The following is a 16,693-nucleotide window of genomic DNA, read 5'->3' as shown; positions in this document are numbered from 1 at the left end:
CCAGCAAGCAAGCCCACAGACTGCCAGCCAGCAACAGTAATCAAGGTAAGAGGAGCCAACTTGGCCTAGGTATCAGCGAGCTATGTTGTTTTGCTATATTGTGAATAGGAACCAGAGTGTTGGAGACCCCCCCTCCAGGCCCCATTAGACTCCATTGTAGTCTCTAATGGGACCTGGAGGAAATTCTTTCTAACACACTCTCTAAAGGACACTGAGATAGCCTCTGCTAGAATGCTCCCCCCCCTCCATGGCCCATTAGCCCTCAATTGTAGTCTCTACTGGGGCCTGGAGGCGACTGTTTCCAGCAGGGACACTGAGATGGCCTCTGTTAGATAGACCCCCTTCCAAGCCTATTAGACTCCATTGTAGTCTCTAATAGGGCCTGGAGGGGATTCTTTCTAACACACTCTCTAAAGGACACTGAGATAGCCTCTGCTAGAAAGACCCCCCTCCATGGCCCATTAGCCCTCAATTGTAGTCTCTACTGGGGCCTTGAAGGGATTATTGCACTTTTGTTCCTTGTGTCTAAAGATTGTGTAGGGTGTGGCTGGAGGCGGTGCATGGAGGCGGGACATGGGTGGCGCTTGCTGCGGAGTATAGGTGGGGCCTGTAAGGGGGCCCTTGATTTATTTTGCCCGGGGGCCCTGAGGGTTCTCAGTCCGCCCCTGACTAGATGCAACAGTCAGTGATATAAAGAAAGTAAAGTGTTCCTGTGGAAAATATTACCAGGAGCAAGACCCGTACGGCAATTGGAGGTTTAACCGCTGGATGATATCCTTATAAAGGTGATGATTTTGAAGCTTGTTCTTGTGTCCAGATAGATACTTTTGTAGCAGATGGATCCGTTAAATGCCAGAACTCCAGCCGCAGTGAAAGTTACTTAGAGCAAGCAGACGGATTTAATAAGCACTGTAGAAAAAGAACTGTAGATAAATCTCTGACACCATGTTAGCTTGTTAGCCTTATCTCCACTTCTACATGTTTCACCCGATCTCCGTGGGATTTTTCAACATATTGGTTATTTCTTTTTTTTACTTGATCTATGAACCAAATGGTGAGAAATGTTCCTATCATTGTACTACAAAAATATACATACTATGTAAACAATGTAACAATGTAATGTACATATTTACCCAATTTTAAACCCTTGGTTTGTCCATATAGTTATTTTTATTTTTTTTCTACAACAATTGCATGGACGAAATTCACTGGAACCAAAACTGCCCTTGAATGGATGAATTTCAAACCACCCAAACTAAACATTTTTCTTTTGGACAATGTAATTAGTCAACATAGAATGTGTTTGCTGTGTACATTATACAATCTACTGTATGTGAGTGTGAGTTTTAGGTTACTGCAAAGGATGTGTGTGTATGCATATAAATATACATATGGCATTGGGATCATTAATATATAAAACATGCACTCAGTATATATATGTAAACTTATAAAATACTTCAGGAGAACATTTAATACATAAAAACAAACAAAAAAAAACCCATAATGTAAACTGCATATAGATATTTTCAAAGGATGTAGGATGGAATCACACTCACATGGCTCAACACCGGTCCAGGCTCTGTATAAGAAGCCGTAAGGTGCCAATACAGGCTTAGAAATATCCTTCTCTTCCCAGGACACAGAACCCAAGGTATAGCAGAATACATGAATACATTAAAAACATTTTTTTTTAAGAAAGCAGTGAGATTTGCCATTTTAAGGAGTGTATATGGTACGTATCTATAAACTTAGCTCACCGCTGGCGTTCCGCCAGAAGTCGGAGTAGTTAGTCCCAGTGAAACGCACAACCAGGAAGCAGGAAATTTGAAGAAGAGGCAGAAATACCAAGGTTGCCAGATCCAAACAGATCTGGTCTATAAGGAGCCTGGTCTATCAGGAGTCCGAGTGGGACTTCAGATAATGACTAGTGCGACCCAAGAAGTGATTGCAGGTGGTGAGGAACAATACTCAATATACGCATTACAGCATTACAGCACTTCTGAGATCACTTCCTCCCAGCTCTTGTAAACTGGACTTTATGCTGGAGTAGAGCCTATAAACTGGTCATCCTGATCTCCACTGGACCCCAGGGAAACCACCCATGCTGCAAGAGCTGCATAGGAAGCCACCCCCTCATACAAATAATGCAAACAGCCCACACACAAAGACACACACAGTGTTCACATACACAACACCTGGCATTCCACATACATGCACTCAACCTCACGATCAGCCCGACACATACACACCCCACCAAATACACAATATGACATATTGTTCAGACACACGATTCCACAAGCAGACCTCATACACAGCCCTCGTTCATAGGCATCATTCAACCATACCACAAACTACGTATGAACACATACAATATAACAGCCTGCATACGCACACATACAATATTACAGAGCAACTGCAGTTCCCATAAATAACACAAGCACAATACGGCTACATAAACACCTCAATTAAAAAAAAAAAAAAAATAGGACCGTCACACCAAGGGACTTCAAGATCTTTTTTTGGCACAGTACTGCTAAAAGGTTGCCAGTCCCTGCCATAGACATTATTTTAAAATTAAAACGGGGCTTGAGATGAAAATGACCAATGTGAAGGACATAACTGTAAGTATACTATACATTATCCAAATTAACCGTAAGTTTAACATTAGATCACAAGCCAGAGGTATTGCACACACAATCAGACTATGAGTGTAGATAATGGTAATTCAATTGAGTATAAAGAAAAACTGAACTATAATTGTAACCTTGCATGATTCATTGCAGTGCAGCCTAGGAGAAATAGTCTTTCAATGGACTACTGGTGCCTTTAAATCTGCAACACAACTATCAGAAAGTGTTGCAAGGGAATTTAGACGGTAAGAATGGAGAATCATACAATAAAAACAGTTTTTAATTAAATTATGCTACCATAAGCGTAGGATAATTTCTAGATTGCGCACCAGTGTTATTTATCTGGAGATTATGTCAGTAACAGTCTTTATGGAAACACATAGCTTATTAAAGTTGGACGAGTTGTCTTGTGCAATTCCAGTGAACACATCCGTAATCCCAGATTCAATTTAATGCAGATGTAGTCTGTGTAATACTTATGTAACTTATATATTTATAGAGCCTCCGGTAAGTCTTATATCAACAGTACATGCTTTACTGTTAAATTACAAAAACTAACATATACTAAGAATAAAAGCATTTTTTAGCAATTCTTTAAATTGGCGGAATGTAGTGTTTTGTTTTTTTTAATGATCAAAGACCATATTTTCATGGAAAGGAAAGGAAAAAATTAACACTTAACAGAACCCTGGCAAAATAGCAAAGCAGTGTGTTCCAACTCTGCTAACCAATGGAAAAACATCTAGAAAATATGGAAGGATGAGACTAGACAGCTCGATGGTCTGGCATCAGCATTAGTTGCTCTTGATGTCACTAGAATAAGAGGAAACATTTGATTTATCCCACCATACTTTATCCCATTTTTACTTGTGACTAATAGCAAGAAGAAATAAGGAAATGTCCATTGTATTAATTTAAGTATCTTTTGCTGGTAATTACACTGAACAAAATTATAAAGGCAACACTTTTGTTTTTGCCCCCATTTTTCATGAACTGAACTCAAAGATCTAAGACTTTTTCTATGTACACAAAATGCCAATTTCTCTCAAATATTGTTCACAAATCTGTCTAAATCTGTGTTAGTGAGCACTTCTGCTTTGCTGAGATAATCCACCCACCTCACAGGTGTGGCATATCAAGATGCTGATTAGACAGCATGAATATTGCACAGGTGTGCCTTAGGCTGGCCACAATAAAAGGTCATTCTAAAATGTGCCGTTTTACTGTATTGTGAAGGGTCTGGGGGGAGGAGGGGGGTCCGAAAACCGGTCAGTATCTGGTGTGACCACTAGAGATGTCCCGAACAGTTCGCCAGGAACTGTTTGCCGGTGAACATAGCTTGTTCGCGGTCGCCGTGGTGGGCGAACATATGCGATGTTCGGTCCGCCCCCTATTCGTAATGGAGGTGGGAGGGTCTGGGAGGGAGGATCTGCTGCTGATTGGCTGGAATGTGTCTGCTGACTGTGAGGTACAGGGTGTTATGTTTACTCAATGATGACGAATAGGGGGCAGACCGAACATCGCATATGTTCGCCCGCCGCGGCGACCGCGAACAAGCTATGTTCGCCAGCGAATAGTTCCCGGCGAACTGTTCGGGACATCTCTAGTGGCCACCATTTGCCTCACGCAGTGCAACACATCTCTTTCACATAGAGTTGATCAGGTTGCTAATTATTGTCCGGTGGAATGTTGGTCCACTCCTCTATAATGACTGTGCGATGTTGCTGGATATTGCCAGGACCTGGAACACGCTGTAGTATATGCCGATCCAGAGCATCCCAAACATGCTTAATGAGTGACATGTCCGGTGAGTATGCTGGCCATGTATACTGGGATGCTTTCAGCTTCCAGGAATTGTGTACAGATCCTTGCAACATGGGGCCATACATTATCATGCTGCAACATAAGGTGATGGTCGTGGATGAATGGCACAACAATGGGCCTCAGGATCTCATCACAGTATCTCTGTGCATTCAAAATGCCATTGATAAAATGCACCTGTGTTTGTTGTCCATAACATATGCCTGCCCATACCATAACCCCACCGCCACCATGGGCCACTCGATCCACAACGTTGACATCCGCAAACCGCTCACCCACACAATGCCATACACACTGTCTGCCATCTGCCCTGTACAGTGAGAACCGGGATTCTTCCGTGAAGACAACACCTCTCCAAAGTGCCAGACGCCATCGAATGTGAGCATTTACCCACTCAAGTCGGTTACGACGATGAACTGCAGTCAGGTCAAGACCCCTAAGAGGACGACGAGTATGCAGATCTTCCCTGAGACATTTTTTGACAGTTTGTGCAAAAATTCTATGGCTATGCAAACCGATTGTGGCAGCAGCCATCCGAGTGGGTGGTCTCAGACGATCTTGGAGGTGAAGATGCTGGATGTGGAGGTCCTGGGCTAGTGTGGTTACACTTGGTCTGTGGTTGTGAGGCCGGTTGGATGTACTGCCAAATTCTCTGAAATGCCTTTGGAGACGGCTTATGGTAGAGAAATGAACATTCAATTCACAGGCAACAGGTCTGGTGAAAAATTGGGGCAAAAACAAAAGTGTTGCGCTTAGAATTTTTTTCAGTGTATTTGCATAAGCGGAATTGATATAACTTTGCACACGTATGTGTAATGGTTATGGTGATTGACGTGTTCCTTTAAAAAACACAATTTCTTATTGGAATGAAAGTGAACTTTACCTTTTTAAGGTGTGTGGAATGTGTTCTCTCTTTTTTTCAAAAAGTGCAGATTTCAATAGATATTGGCACGTTTATAAATTAACTTTGTTACACCCCCCTGGCTGTCAATCAAACAGGTCCTGTTAATTCCATGTTTGGTTAGTTCAATGGAGCTAAACTCAAGAGGTAGCAATTGCCAGGGTACCTGACTAGCAAAGACTTCTCATTGAGCTGTATTGGTAAGTCTAAGATTGGCAGCTACAGATAGCATGGGCTGGGGTTAGAAGGATAGGGCTTGCAAAGGCTGCATCTTATGCAAACAATTTTAGATGTAGCCCAATTTAAAAAATGCATGTTGTAGCAGGGGCTTAAAGGACCACTATAGGCACCCAGACCACTTCAGCTTAATGAAGTGGTCTGGGTGCCAGGTTCAACTAGGATTAATCCTTTTTTCTACAAACATAGCAGTTTCAGAGAAACTGCTATGTTTACATTAGGGTTAATCCAGCCTCTAGTGGCTGTCTCATTGACAGCCGCTAGAGGCGCTTCCGCCAGCATCCATAGGAAAGCATTGAGAATGCTTTCCTATGGACTTACTGCGCGCGCAGCTCTTGCTGCGCATGTGCATTCAGCCGATGACAGGGAAAGGAGGAGGAGAGTCCCCACCACCAAGGGAGCCCGGCGGTGGAGAAAGGTAAGTGTTTACCCCCTTCCTCTCCATCCAGCCCAGCGGGAGTAGGACCCTGAGGGTGGGGGCACCCTCAGGGCACTATAGTGCCAGGAAAATGAGTATGTTTTCCTGGCACTATAGTGGTCCTTTAAATATGAATATTATTTTTTTAAGTAAACAATAAATTACATTCATATTTTTTTATAGTTCTTGGTGTTATGGTTGAACATGTGGATAGAAAATAAATGAAACATTTACTACAATAATCATAGCAAGCATAGCTATAGCAAATGATAGCAGTAAAAATAAATTACAGTACAATGCAATGCAGAACATGAACATGCTACAACATATAACTTTCTCATGTCCACAGCCCTTGAGGCCGATCTATATCTTGGGCACAATCAGAGAGAGAGAGTCTGAATCTCTATTACAGTGGTGCCTCTAAAGCATGAACCTTATTTTTGGCATAAATTATTATTTAAAATCAGTACAATGCATAATTATATGCAATATTTTCATTGGGGAATATCTAGTAAATAGTGATTTATTTTTTTGTTTTGTTTTGTATTGGAACAGCAGAGTGTCCTGTTGGATGTGGAAACATCTGAGTTCCCTCTTCCTCTAGTCTTGAGGATGTTGTGGCTGGTTCTCCTCAGTATGAATGTTTTGCCAATACAAATTACATACATATTTCCACAGGACATTTTTAAAGTTTTTAACTTGTGCCATGATAGCATTTGGGAAGTTGTATCTGGACTTTGGTTATAATGATTTATTATTTAGAGTAGAAGAGAGAAATGCTATTCTTTCTCACTATTAATACTGTATGTTAACTTGTGTTATAGAAGACAGAAGTTGTTGTACATGTATCAAGGCTTGTGCAAAAGCCACATCACATTGCAGTTGCCAGTGGGTTAGATACAGAAAGGAAAATTGATAGCTTTAAGGCAACTATCCTGGCATACAGTTATGTGTGGCCTGGTTGCCATCTGTCAAGGTTTTACATCGTCTCATAAAAGTGAACACAATACAGAGATAAAATAAAACAAGAAATAAACAGGTATCTCGAGATAAGAATAGATACAAGAATACAAAACAATTAAGCTGTCGTGCCGTTACACTTCTCAATGGAGTTGGCAGCCGTACCATCACACAAGCTATGAGAAACAATCATACATTGTCTTGGTTTTTGCAGAAGCCGCTGTACTCCCTTTGTTCTAATGCTTATTGTGTGTATGACCAGTATGTGCACATTCTTTCACTATTTATGTGTTTGTTTGAGAACAAAAGACAAACAACAGAAACAAAGAAAAAAGGAAAGACAAATAATTAAAGGAAGCTTTAGGAGCTTTAGTATACATAGGTAGGGTTGAGGTAAGCTCTGGTAGTGGTGACCCTTGACCAATCACGCTTGTCATTCCGTTTTGTGGAATTGGCCTTGTTTTAACCAGGCGCCCGTGCACACCATTTCTGTTGCTTTACAGTCGGAGTACAGAATGGGGAAATGAGGGGGAGGGGGGTGGAGTTTGAGGTCAGGCATCAGGGAGCATACGATCTCCGTTATAATACAGAGGCATAGCCATTCACATACAACTGTGTCGGCGCACAGGAGGCCAGGTTGGGTTTGTGCCAGTTGTAGTACCAATGCTCATGTATACCGATGCTGGTGATTGGCCCTCAGTGGCCGCCCTGGCTGCATGGCTGTTGTTTCTGTCCCTGTTAAAGGCTGCGTGTTGTGTCTAGGTGGCTTCGAGGGTATGTCTTTCCCGTTTTGTTTTGGCCGTGTCACGGGTGTAAGTGACTCTCTTGTCTTTCGTGCGTGTCCCTCCAGTCCCTTATGTATTGCTGGGTGTGTAAACCTGCTCACCTGTAGTGATTCGACACCTCATCCTAATAGCCCTTAAGCTTTAGATACTGCAGATGTTCACTCTATGCGGGGGTCCAGGTGTTCTCGGACTATTTCCATGAGTCTGGGAGGGTCTCCCCTATAGGATGGCTTGGGCTGTGGGTCTATACTCCACCATGAGGAGCCAACTCAGACCAGTAAGAGCTGGGCAAAGGCGACAGAGGCGGCAGGGGGAGGCGGAGGAGGGAGGAAGGAGGGAGGCGCCAGGTCCCACGTCACGGACCCTTTGTCCCGACTCGGTCGGAGTGTTTAGGCAGTCGAGGCAGGGGGTGGGGATGGGGAATCGCTCCCATCCCACTGCAACCATGGGTCCCATGTTTTTTCAGATGTTTGCAAAGTTCCCCTTGTGATAGCTGTCAATTTGTCCATGAGACAAAATTCGTGTGTTTTCTGAATGACAGTGGTCATAGGTGGCGTGTCCGGTTTAAGCCAGTTTTGTGCCAGCGCCAGTCAGGCCGCTAGTGTGAGTTTGTGTAGCAGTCGTTGTTCCAGTTTGGTCCATTCGTCCTTGGGTCTGGATAGGAGGAACACCCATGGATCGATCTCGATATTTCATTGGAAAATTTTTGCTGCAAGGCAAGTCCCCTTCATCCCACACAGCCTCCAGCAGAGGTCACTTGGGGTGTTGCCCATACGGTGCAATTGTAACAGTGTCACATACCACCGGAACATCGTCTTGTATGTTTGTTCTTGAAGCGTGGTACATACTGATACAGCTGTATTAGCCTCCCATATCTCCTGTCAGTCTGCACCTTCTAGAGTCTCCCCTAAGTCAGCCTTCCATTTCTCCGTATATGTTCGTGTGCCCTATTCAGTTGTGTTGGATGCTAAATGTGAGTAAATCATGCCCTGGGGGATTGTTTCAGTTAGGCAAATTCGGTCAAATCCTGTCATGTGGTGGGCCGCAGTGTCTTGTTTGTTTGGTTTGCTTACATAGTCTTTAAGCTGCACGTATCAGGGCCAAAGCAAGCAGTAAAGGTCCTGAGCTCTTCTTGCTCAGCTCCCTCGCGCACCGCAGAGTAATGCCGGGAGATTGAATATGACGTCACTCCGGCTCCCGGCATTACTCTGCGCCGCGCGAGGGAGCTGAGCAGGAAGAGCTCAGCACCCTCGCTGCCTGCTTTGCGTGCCCGACTGCCTGCCTGCGCGCCCGACAGCCTGTCTGCATGCTCACCTGCATGTCTGCCTGTTTGCCCATTAAAAAAAAAAAGTGGGTGAGTGTGTCTTGTTAGACTGTGACAGTGTGTCTGTGAGTTAGCGTGTGCCTGTGAATGAGTGTAATGACATGAAGGGGTGCTGCCCTGGAACAGCACTGTCCCTTTAAATGTGGGAACCAATACAGCAAGAAATAAATGCCAAGACACAAATGAATAGGTAAATCAAGAAATATATATATTACAGAGAACCAAAAGACAAAACAAAACAATATATGTACAATGCCACAAAATATATACAATAAATCAGGATAAGCACGAATAGTGCAGGCAACGTACACAGAAACAGTCCTTTGGTATACGGGCAGGATTGTGCAGTTACCACGAGTAGTAGGTAGGGCACCAATCCAGAGTCACAAGACTAATATACTGACACCAGGAATCAAGGTCAGAAGCAGAATAAATGAACAAGGTCGCAGGGTCAGGATCACTGGTGATAAGGCAGAGAACACGGAACCAGAACACAGGATCGGAGGGCACAGGAACCAAGGACCAGGAGGACACAGGAACGTAGGATCAGGAGGACACAGGACGAAGACCAGGAGGCGCAGGACACAGGACAAAGGAACAGTATGCAGGATCAAAGAGCCAGGAGCCAGAATCACAGGGAACTAGGAACCGGGGAAACAGGAGACAAGAGACAATGATCTGGCAAGGAGTGAGGGGAGAAACCAAACTATATAGGTGCTAAACAAGGACCAGGTGAAGTGCTTAACGAAAAGAAATTAGAAACAGTGCCAAACAGAAACAGTGGTGAGTGTGAGTACTGCACGAGGGCATATTAACTAAGGAGTGTCGTGACAGTGAGTGTGTGTGTCTGTCAGTGAATGTGTGTGTCTGTGTCACGAGAACCCAAGGAGAACCCAAAACACATAGACCCTAATCTGCTAAAGGAGAGGTGTAACGTATTAACAGGCCTTAGAATGGTCATATTTAACGTATAGAATAATCCGGACGAAAGCCAAGGTCAAACGTAGGAGAGTACAGCATAAATGTCAAGACAAGCCAAGGTCACACAGAAAGCGGAGAAAGATAAGCAAGCCAAAGTCGGTAACAAGAAATCCAATATAATATAAAGCGCCCTCTTGGGTAAACAAGGACCACAACAGAACAACAAAACTACAATAGAACAAGCTTTAGATGGTGCTCAATAAATTAACCCCTTAAGGACGGCAGGTGTGCTATGCTGTCCTTGGGGACCCAACTCTAAATGCCGGCAGGCAGCATAGCCGTCCAGGGGACTTACCTGCTCGCCGGCGATCCCACGCCGCCGATCGCGATGGGGGGACTTACCTGACATCCCAGGGAGTACCCCTGCTGCCTTGCAAGGACTTCACGATCACATGGCCGGAATAGCGGTCCATAGCAGTGCCAGCAGGGGGAGTGCCTGGAATGACAGGTAGTCCCCTGCAGCCTGAAATAAAATGAAATAAAGTTAAAACAGTTTAAAATAAAACAATATATACTTAGAACATATATATTTATATAATATATATGATCTACACACACACACACACACACTTACACGTACATACATACACTGTCTAAGTGTATTTTAATATTAATATATATAATATCAAAATACACATAGAATGATATTAATTAAATCTATATATAATTTTTTATATATATATATAATATAAAATATATAAATACGTTAAAAATGAAAAATAAAAAATTATTTAAAAATATATGTGTAATTTCATTCTAACTGTATTTTGATATTAATATATATATATATATATATATATATATATATACATACACCTATATATAAAGAAAAATAATATTAAAAATATATATTATATACACATATGTAATTATAATATATATATATTTTAATTCTACATATATATTTATGTAATATTTTTACATAAGTAAGTCATTTTATTAATTACAATTTGCGGGACCTGCCTGATAACCCAGGCAGAAAGTCCAGAGAAATTAATTTGCTAGCACTATATTTAACCCTGAAACTCTCCATGACACCATAAAACCTGTACTGTTTTGCTCAGGAGACTTCGCTAAACACAAATATTAGTGTTTCAAAACCGTAATATGTATAACAACGATGATATTATCAGTTTAAATGACATTTTTTGCATTTTTTTTACACACAAACGGCACTTACACTAACAATATAATTCTTCTGATACGTTTTACGGTTTTGTGTAAACTTACACTAACAATATAATTCTTCTGATACGTTTTACGGTTTTGTATTTGTGTTCAGCGCAATCTCCTGAGTATAACAGTACCCCTCATGTACATGTTTTATGGTGTTTTCAAAAGTTATAGAGTCAAATATAAGACTTGTGTTTCAGTTTTTTCACATTGAAATTCGCCAGATTGGTTATGTTGCCTTCAAGACCGTATGGTAGCCCAGGAATGAGAATTACCACCATGATGACATACCATTTGCAAAAGTAGACAACCTGAGGTTTTGCAAATGGGGTATGTCCAGTCTTTTTTAGTAGTCACTTAGTCACAAACACTGGCCAAAATTTGCGTTAGTTTTTGACTCCATACAAATTGATGCGCACGCAGAGCGTGCAGGTAATGACCCGCCTCCGGATCTGGGAGCTCCGGAACGGGTACGTATAACAGTCTGTCAGTGAATGTGTGTATGTCTGTCAGTGTGTATGTCTGTCAGTGCATGTGGTTGTGTGTCTGTGTGGGTGGGTGAGTGTGTGTGCCTGTCAGTGGGTGTGTGTGTATATGTTAGTGAGTGTATCTGTCAGTGTATGTGTGTATCCGTGCGTCTGGGAGTGAGTGTGTGTGTCTGTCAGATTGTGTCAAATCAGTGAGTGTGGGACTGTCAGTGAGTGGGTTTGTCTGTGTGTGTGTGAGTCAAAGTGTGTGTTAGTCTTTAACAGAAAGAGGTGTGCTCTTGACAGTAAGGGGCGGAGTAAATTTAATTTACGGGGTGCCAGAGTTCCATCATGCCTAGGGCAGCACAAATCCAAAATACACAACAGGATGCGGCATAGTTACTATGGCAAATAGTTTGTACTGATCCATTAAATCCATTACATGTTGGCATAGATCTCATTGTGTTAGATTGGCAGACTGTACACTGGTGTACTGGAAAATGTAATCATTGTGTATATATGACCCTCTTTTCTCATTCTTCTTCTAGGCTTTATCATTGCCTGTAGTGGTAATAGTTCATGGAAATCAAGACAACAATGCTAAAGCAACAATACTGTGGGACAATGCCTTTGCAGAAATGGTAAGTAAAATATAGTTTTTAAAGATACATTCTAAGGACCATAGCCCCTTCACTTATTTGAAGTGGTTATGTGCCCAGAGTCTCCTGGTGACAGCTCACCGTTGTCAGACAGTTTAATACTGAATCACTGAGAGAAAATTGTCAGGAATTTAAAGTGAATATAAAGTAAAATTCTAAATGTAAACTAAAATAGCCAAACTAGGAAAAAAAATAATCTGTTTTTTAGTTTGGCTGTTTTCACTTTAAATATGAAATTCACTTTTAATTTTTTTCAATTGCCAGCAACGCTCACTCTAGCGAAGAACCCTAGCAATGAGGGTCACCGGGTACCCCAGGCTAGTCTCCACTGGAGATATAGCTAAGGTTTAGTTACATTTGGCTTTGGCCATACCAACTCATACAAGCGATGGGTGCCTGAGACAGGTTGAGCATGGTCTGTTAATGCCCACCACTACCCACTGCTGCCCACCACTACCCAGAATAATGAGGAAGCATTATCCTTAGAAGTAGAAAGAGCTGTCATTGCCCAGTGACATGCATTCAATGTTAAATTGTTAAAAAATTGATTAACACAGAGCTGTGACCCGAAGTCAGGGGACTCCAGGAACCATATACACGTCAAAGAGATAAGGAATCTCTTTGACGTTACAAATCACTGTGGGGAAAAAAAAAACAGAAAACATGAGAAAACAGCAGCTCCCTTTTTTATAAGTAAATAAAAAGCCCATGTATCATATTTTCCAGGACTTATGTCTATGGGAAGGGATGCCTTTCTTAGCTGCCCAGTTGTTCATTTTTGATTACAGTGAGGAGCTGCTGGCTAGGCTAGCTGAACTGGATATGTATCCCAAATGTGCTATTTTGGCACTATGCTTTGCAACACGCTATGATCACATTGATGTAAAACCTGTTATGTATACTTTGTAGCTCGAGGGCAGTAGACTTGAACTAATCCCCTCAATCTAGTTCAGTACTTGTTTACACTGGTTTCTTATCTGCTGTGCTTTCTGATTACTTACATGGGGGTGGCAGTGCAAGGGCACTCATAACACCATAATCACTACAGCATGCTGTAGTTGTTATAGTGCTTGGAGTATTTATTTTAATGATCCTGTGTACAAACAGTGATATTGAAATAACAGTTTAATCTTAAAAGCTATGTGTGCCTATTTGAGCAAATACAGCTTGCCTCAAGATAAAACATGTTTGCAAAGAGGTTTATTAACTTAAACTAAACCATAGTAAAGTTAAATGCCTAAAATGCAAAAAAAGATTACGTACAAATAATCTGCAGCACTCGAGCTGATGGTGGTTCATTGTTCCATGAAACGTGAGCAAGGCAGCATTTTGATACTAAATGTCTCTCTTGAAAAAAAAAAAAATTAGTGTTGAAACATTGCTTTGTTCAAATTTCATGGCACAATAAACCACCATGAGACACTATCGCTGATCTTATTGTGGGTTCTGCTGAACAGGAACCTGGCCCTGCGGCACAAGCACCAAAATCAGGGATTCCCTGGATTGCCTTATACTACAATACCTGCCTACTGAACCCAGATACAGTCACTTCTTGGCAATTTTTAAAATGAATTTCGCATTCATTGGTTTTTAGTCCACTACAATAAGGTCTTTATTGAATAACCCCTCAGTCACTTGTGCACAGCAAAAAATGCAGATCACCCGAACCATTTTTCCCTAAACTATCATTTTTTGGGGACACCGCAATTTCGGTTTAATGTTGGTTTGCAACATCCGCAGAATTTCAGAACCGAGAAAATATATTTATTTTCCCACCATGTAGTTCACAGATCAAGTAAGGAAAAGTAATCAACCGAGTGAAAATAGGTGGAGGAGTAAAAAAAAAAGCTATACTTATATATTTATTAAGTCTATCACAGATAAATATAGATTTGATTTATTGTTTCTCATATATTTACCTCTATTGCTCACTATTTAATTGATCTTTGAATAAAGTCAACATTTAATGACTGTCTCCTAGCCATCAATCAGATTTTTTTTTTCCAATCGAGCATCTAGCCATTTTTTTGTTTTGGTGCCTTGGGTAGAATTCAGAATTATGAAACGGACACTGATAGATACTGCCTTAAGTCGCTTGTTTCGGCTTAGTTGAGCGGGAGCTCCTGAGAGACACGTCTTGTCGCCATGATGGTTAGGCCCCGCCCCCCAAAAAGCGTTCTTTTTAATTAAACATTTGCCTGTTCATAAAATGACGTACGGTCACTACAGTTCCTACGGATTCCAATAAATTGGCTCTTTGGAACCTCTTTGAGCCAGCCTGGATAATGTCCACTTTTAATATCAATAAAATTATTAGAATCAATTGATTTAAAAAAAAGTTTTTTGTCTTGATTACTTGATTTCTATATAAATGGTTAAATACAAAAAAGTCAATTTATGTTGGACCAATTTTGGGGGTAATGACTAGTGACATAGAGTTCTGATTAACAAAGGTAATAAAGCTATTAAGACTGTCCATAGAGCCACGCCAAATGATCAAAATATTGTCTATGTAGCGTCTCCAGAGCACCAAGTTTGCACCAAATGGATTACCAGTCCAAATTGACATTTTCTCCCAGCAATCCAGGTAGATATTAGCATAACTTGGTGCAAACTTGGTGCCCATGGCTGTGCCCTTTATCTAAAGGAAAAATCTCTTCATTAAAATTGAAAAAATTGTGGGTTAAAATAAAATTAATAGATTTAATTAAAAAGACATTAAAGTTCGATTCCATTGCTTCATCGTTAGTTAGATTACTTCTTACTGCCTCTAAACCAATATCGTGGTCGATAATGGTATACAGGGATGTTACGTCGAGAGTGGCCCATATAAAATCATCTTGCCACTCTATTGAATCAAGATCATGGATTAGGTGCTTTGTGTCTTTTATATATGATAAGGCATTTTGAGCATATTTCTGTAAAAAAAATCTATAGTTTTGATGTAAGGGAATCTATGCCACTAATAATTGGCCTGCCAGGTGGTTTTTCTTTACACTTGTGAATTTTCAGAAGAAAATAAAAATTTGGCATTTTCGGAAACTCTACATAGAGGAACGAAAAAGTAGATTTATTGATTATCCCTTCCTTCCTAGCATCATTTAATAGTTGTCTCAATTCCAAATGAATTTTTAAATTGGGGTCACTTTTTAATCTGGCATAAGTCTGACTATCCCCCAATAGTCTATAAGACTCTGTTAGATAGTCTTCTGTGGACATAACTACTATGCCACCCCATTTATCAGCACTCTTAATGATTAAATCTTTCCTTTCCTTAAGGGTTCTTAATATATTACTTTAGTTCTGTGTTAGATTGTTACACACCTATCCTTTTTAATTTACTTACCCAATTTCTCAAAATCTCTTATCATTTTATTAAATGTTTCAATTTGGCTACCTTTTTCGTTTGGGCAGAACTTAGATTTGGGTTTAAACCTATTAGGTTATTTAGTCATAATAGCATTATATGTATTATCAGTAAAAACCTTCAGTTTCTTTTTTAATAAAAAATATATTTTAATACTAATTTTTCTTATGAACTTCTGGGTGTCTACAAATAATTCAAATAAACTAGGTGGTTCATTAGGAACATTTTAAACCTTTACTTAAAAGAGAAATCTCTTGGGAAGTAAAAACCTTTTTCGAGGGGGGCCGGGCCAGGCCGCCAAGATGGACGGTCGCAGGAGAGCTCGGCTCCTGCAAAATACAAACAATTAAGCTAGAAATATAAGCTTTACAGCGATCATAGATACCTACCACTGTGACCCACGACGCACAAAGGCTACCGGATCCGAGGAGAGGCTGGCTCCTGTAGTTTCAGTCCCTCGGAGGTAAGATCTCCGCGATTCACAGCAGGAACTTAGCCGGCGGTGAGTGGGGTGGACGGCCGCCACCCCACTATCCTGCCTAACGGAGCTGGAATGGCACTTCGTCTCACCGCGGACCCGGCCCTGTTACCTCCCCCCTCTGGACCGGAGGGGTGATCCCAGTCCTCGCCCCATAGCCGCACTCACAGCGTGGCAGCGGAGATCCGGCAACGACGCCCGGCCATCACACAGGCTCAGGGCCCAAACCTAAGATGGCGGAGGTCATGTGCAACATAGCTGATGCAGATAGAGACGGAGGAGGGGAAACGCCAAATAAGCGGCGGCACCACAGTACCTATCACCAGCGACCAACCCGAAGTTGTTGGCCCGCACAAAGACCCAGGGAGCCGACGCCCGGAACAAAATGGCACCCTCCCCTCACCCACCATAAGGAGCCTCCTGCCCAGCAACCCCGAACCATGAAACACCCAGCCCGCAGACACACAGCAGGACAGGGCTACACTCATAACA

General features: G+C 41.7%; 1 protein-coding gene across 3 annotated transcripts in view; it reads left to right on the top strand.

Annotated features, from left to right (window-relative positions):
* Positions 1-16,693, top strand: part of STAT6 (signal transducer and activator of transcription 6) — a 230,140-nt gene that overhangs the window by 137,120 nt on the left and 76,327 nt on the right. For all 3 annotated transcript variants that reach the window (XM_063427273.1, XM_063427268.1, XM_063427260.1), the window contains one exon: positions 12,246-12,338. In XM_063427273.1, the coding sequence (XP_063283343.1) occupies positions 12,246-12,338 (93 nt within the window). The remainder of the gene's footprint in view (positions 1-12,245; positions 12,339-16,693) is intronic.

Source organism: Pelobates fuscus, chromosome 1 (assembly GCF_036172605.1).
Source record: "Pelobates fuscus isolate aPelFus1 chromosome 1, aPelFus1.pri, whole genome shotgun sequence".
Lineage (NCBI taxonomy): Eukaryota > Metazoa > Chordata > Amphibia > Anura > Pelobatidae > Pelobates > Pelobates fuscus.
Note: the sequence above shows the minus strand (reverse complement) of the source record. Positions and strands in the feature narration are given on the sequence as shown.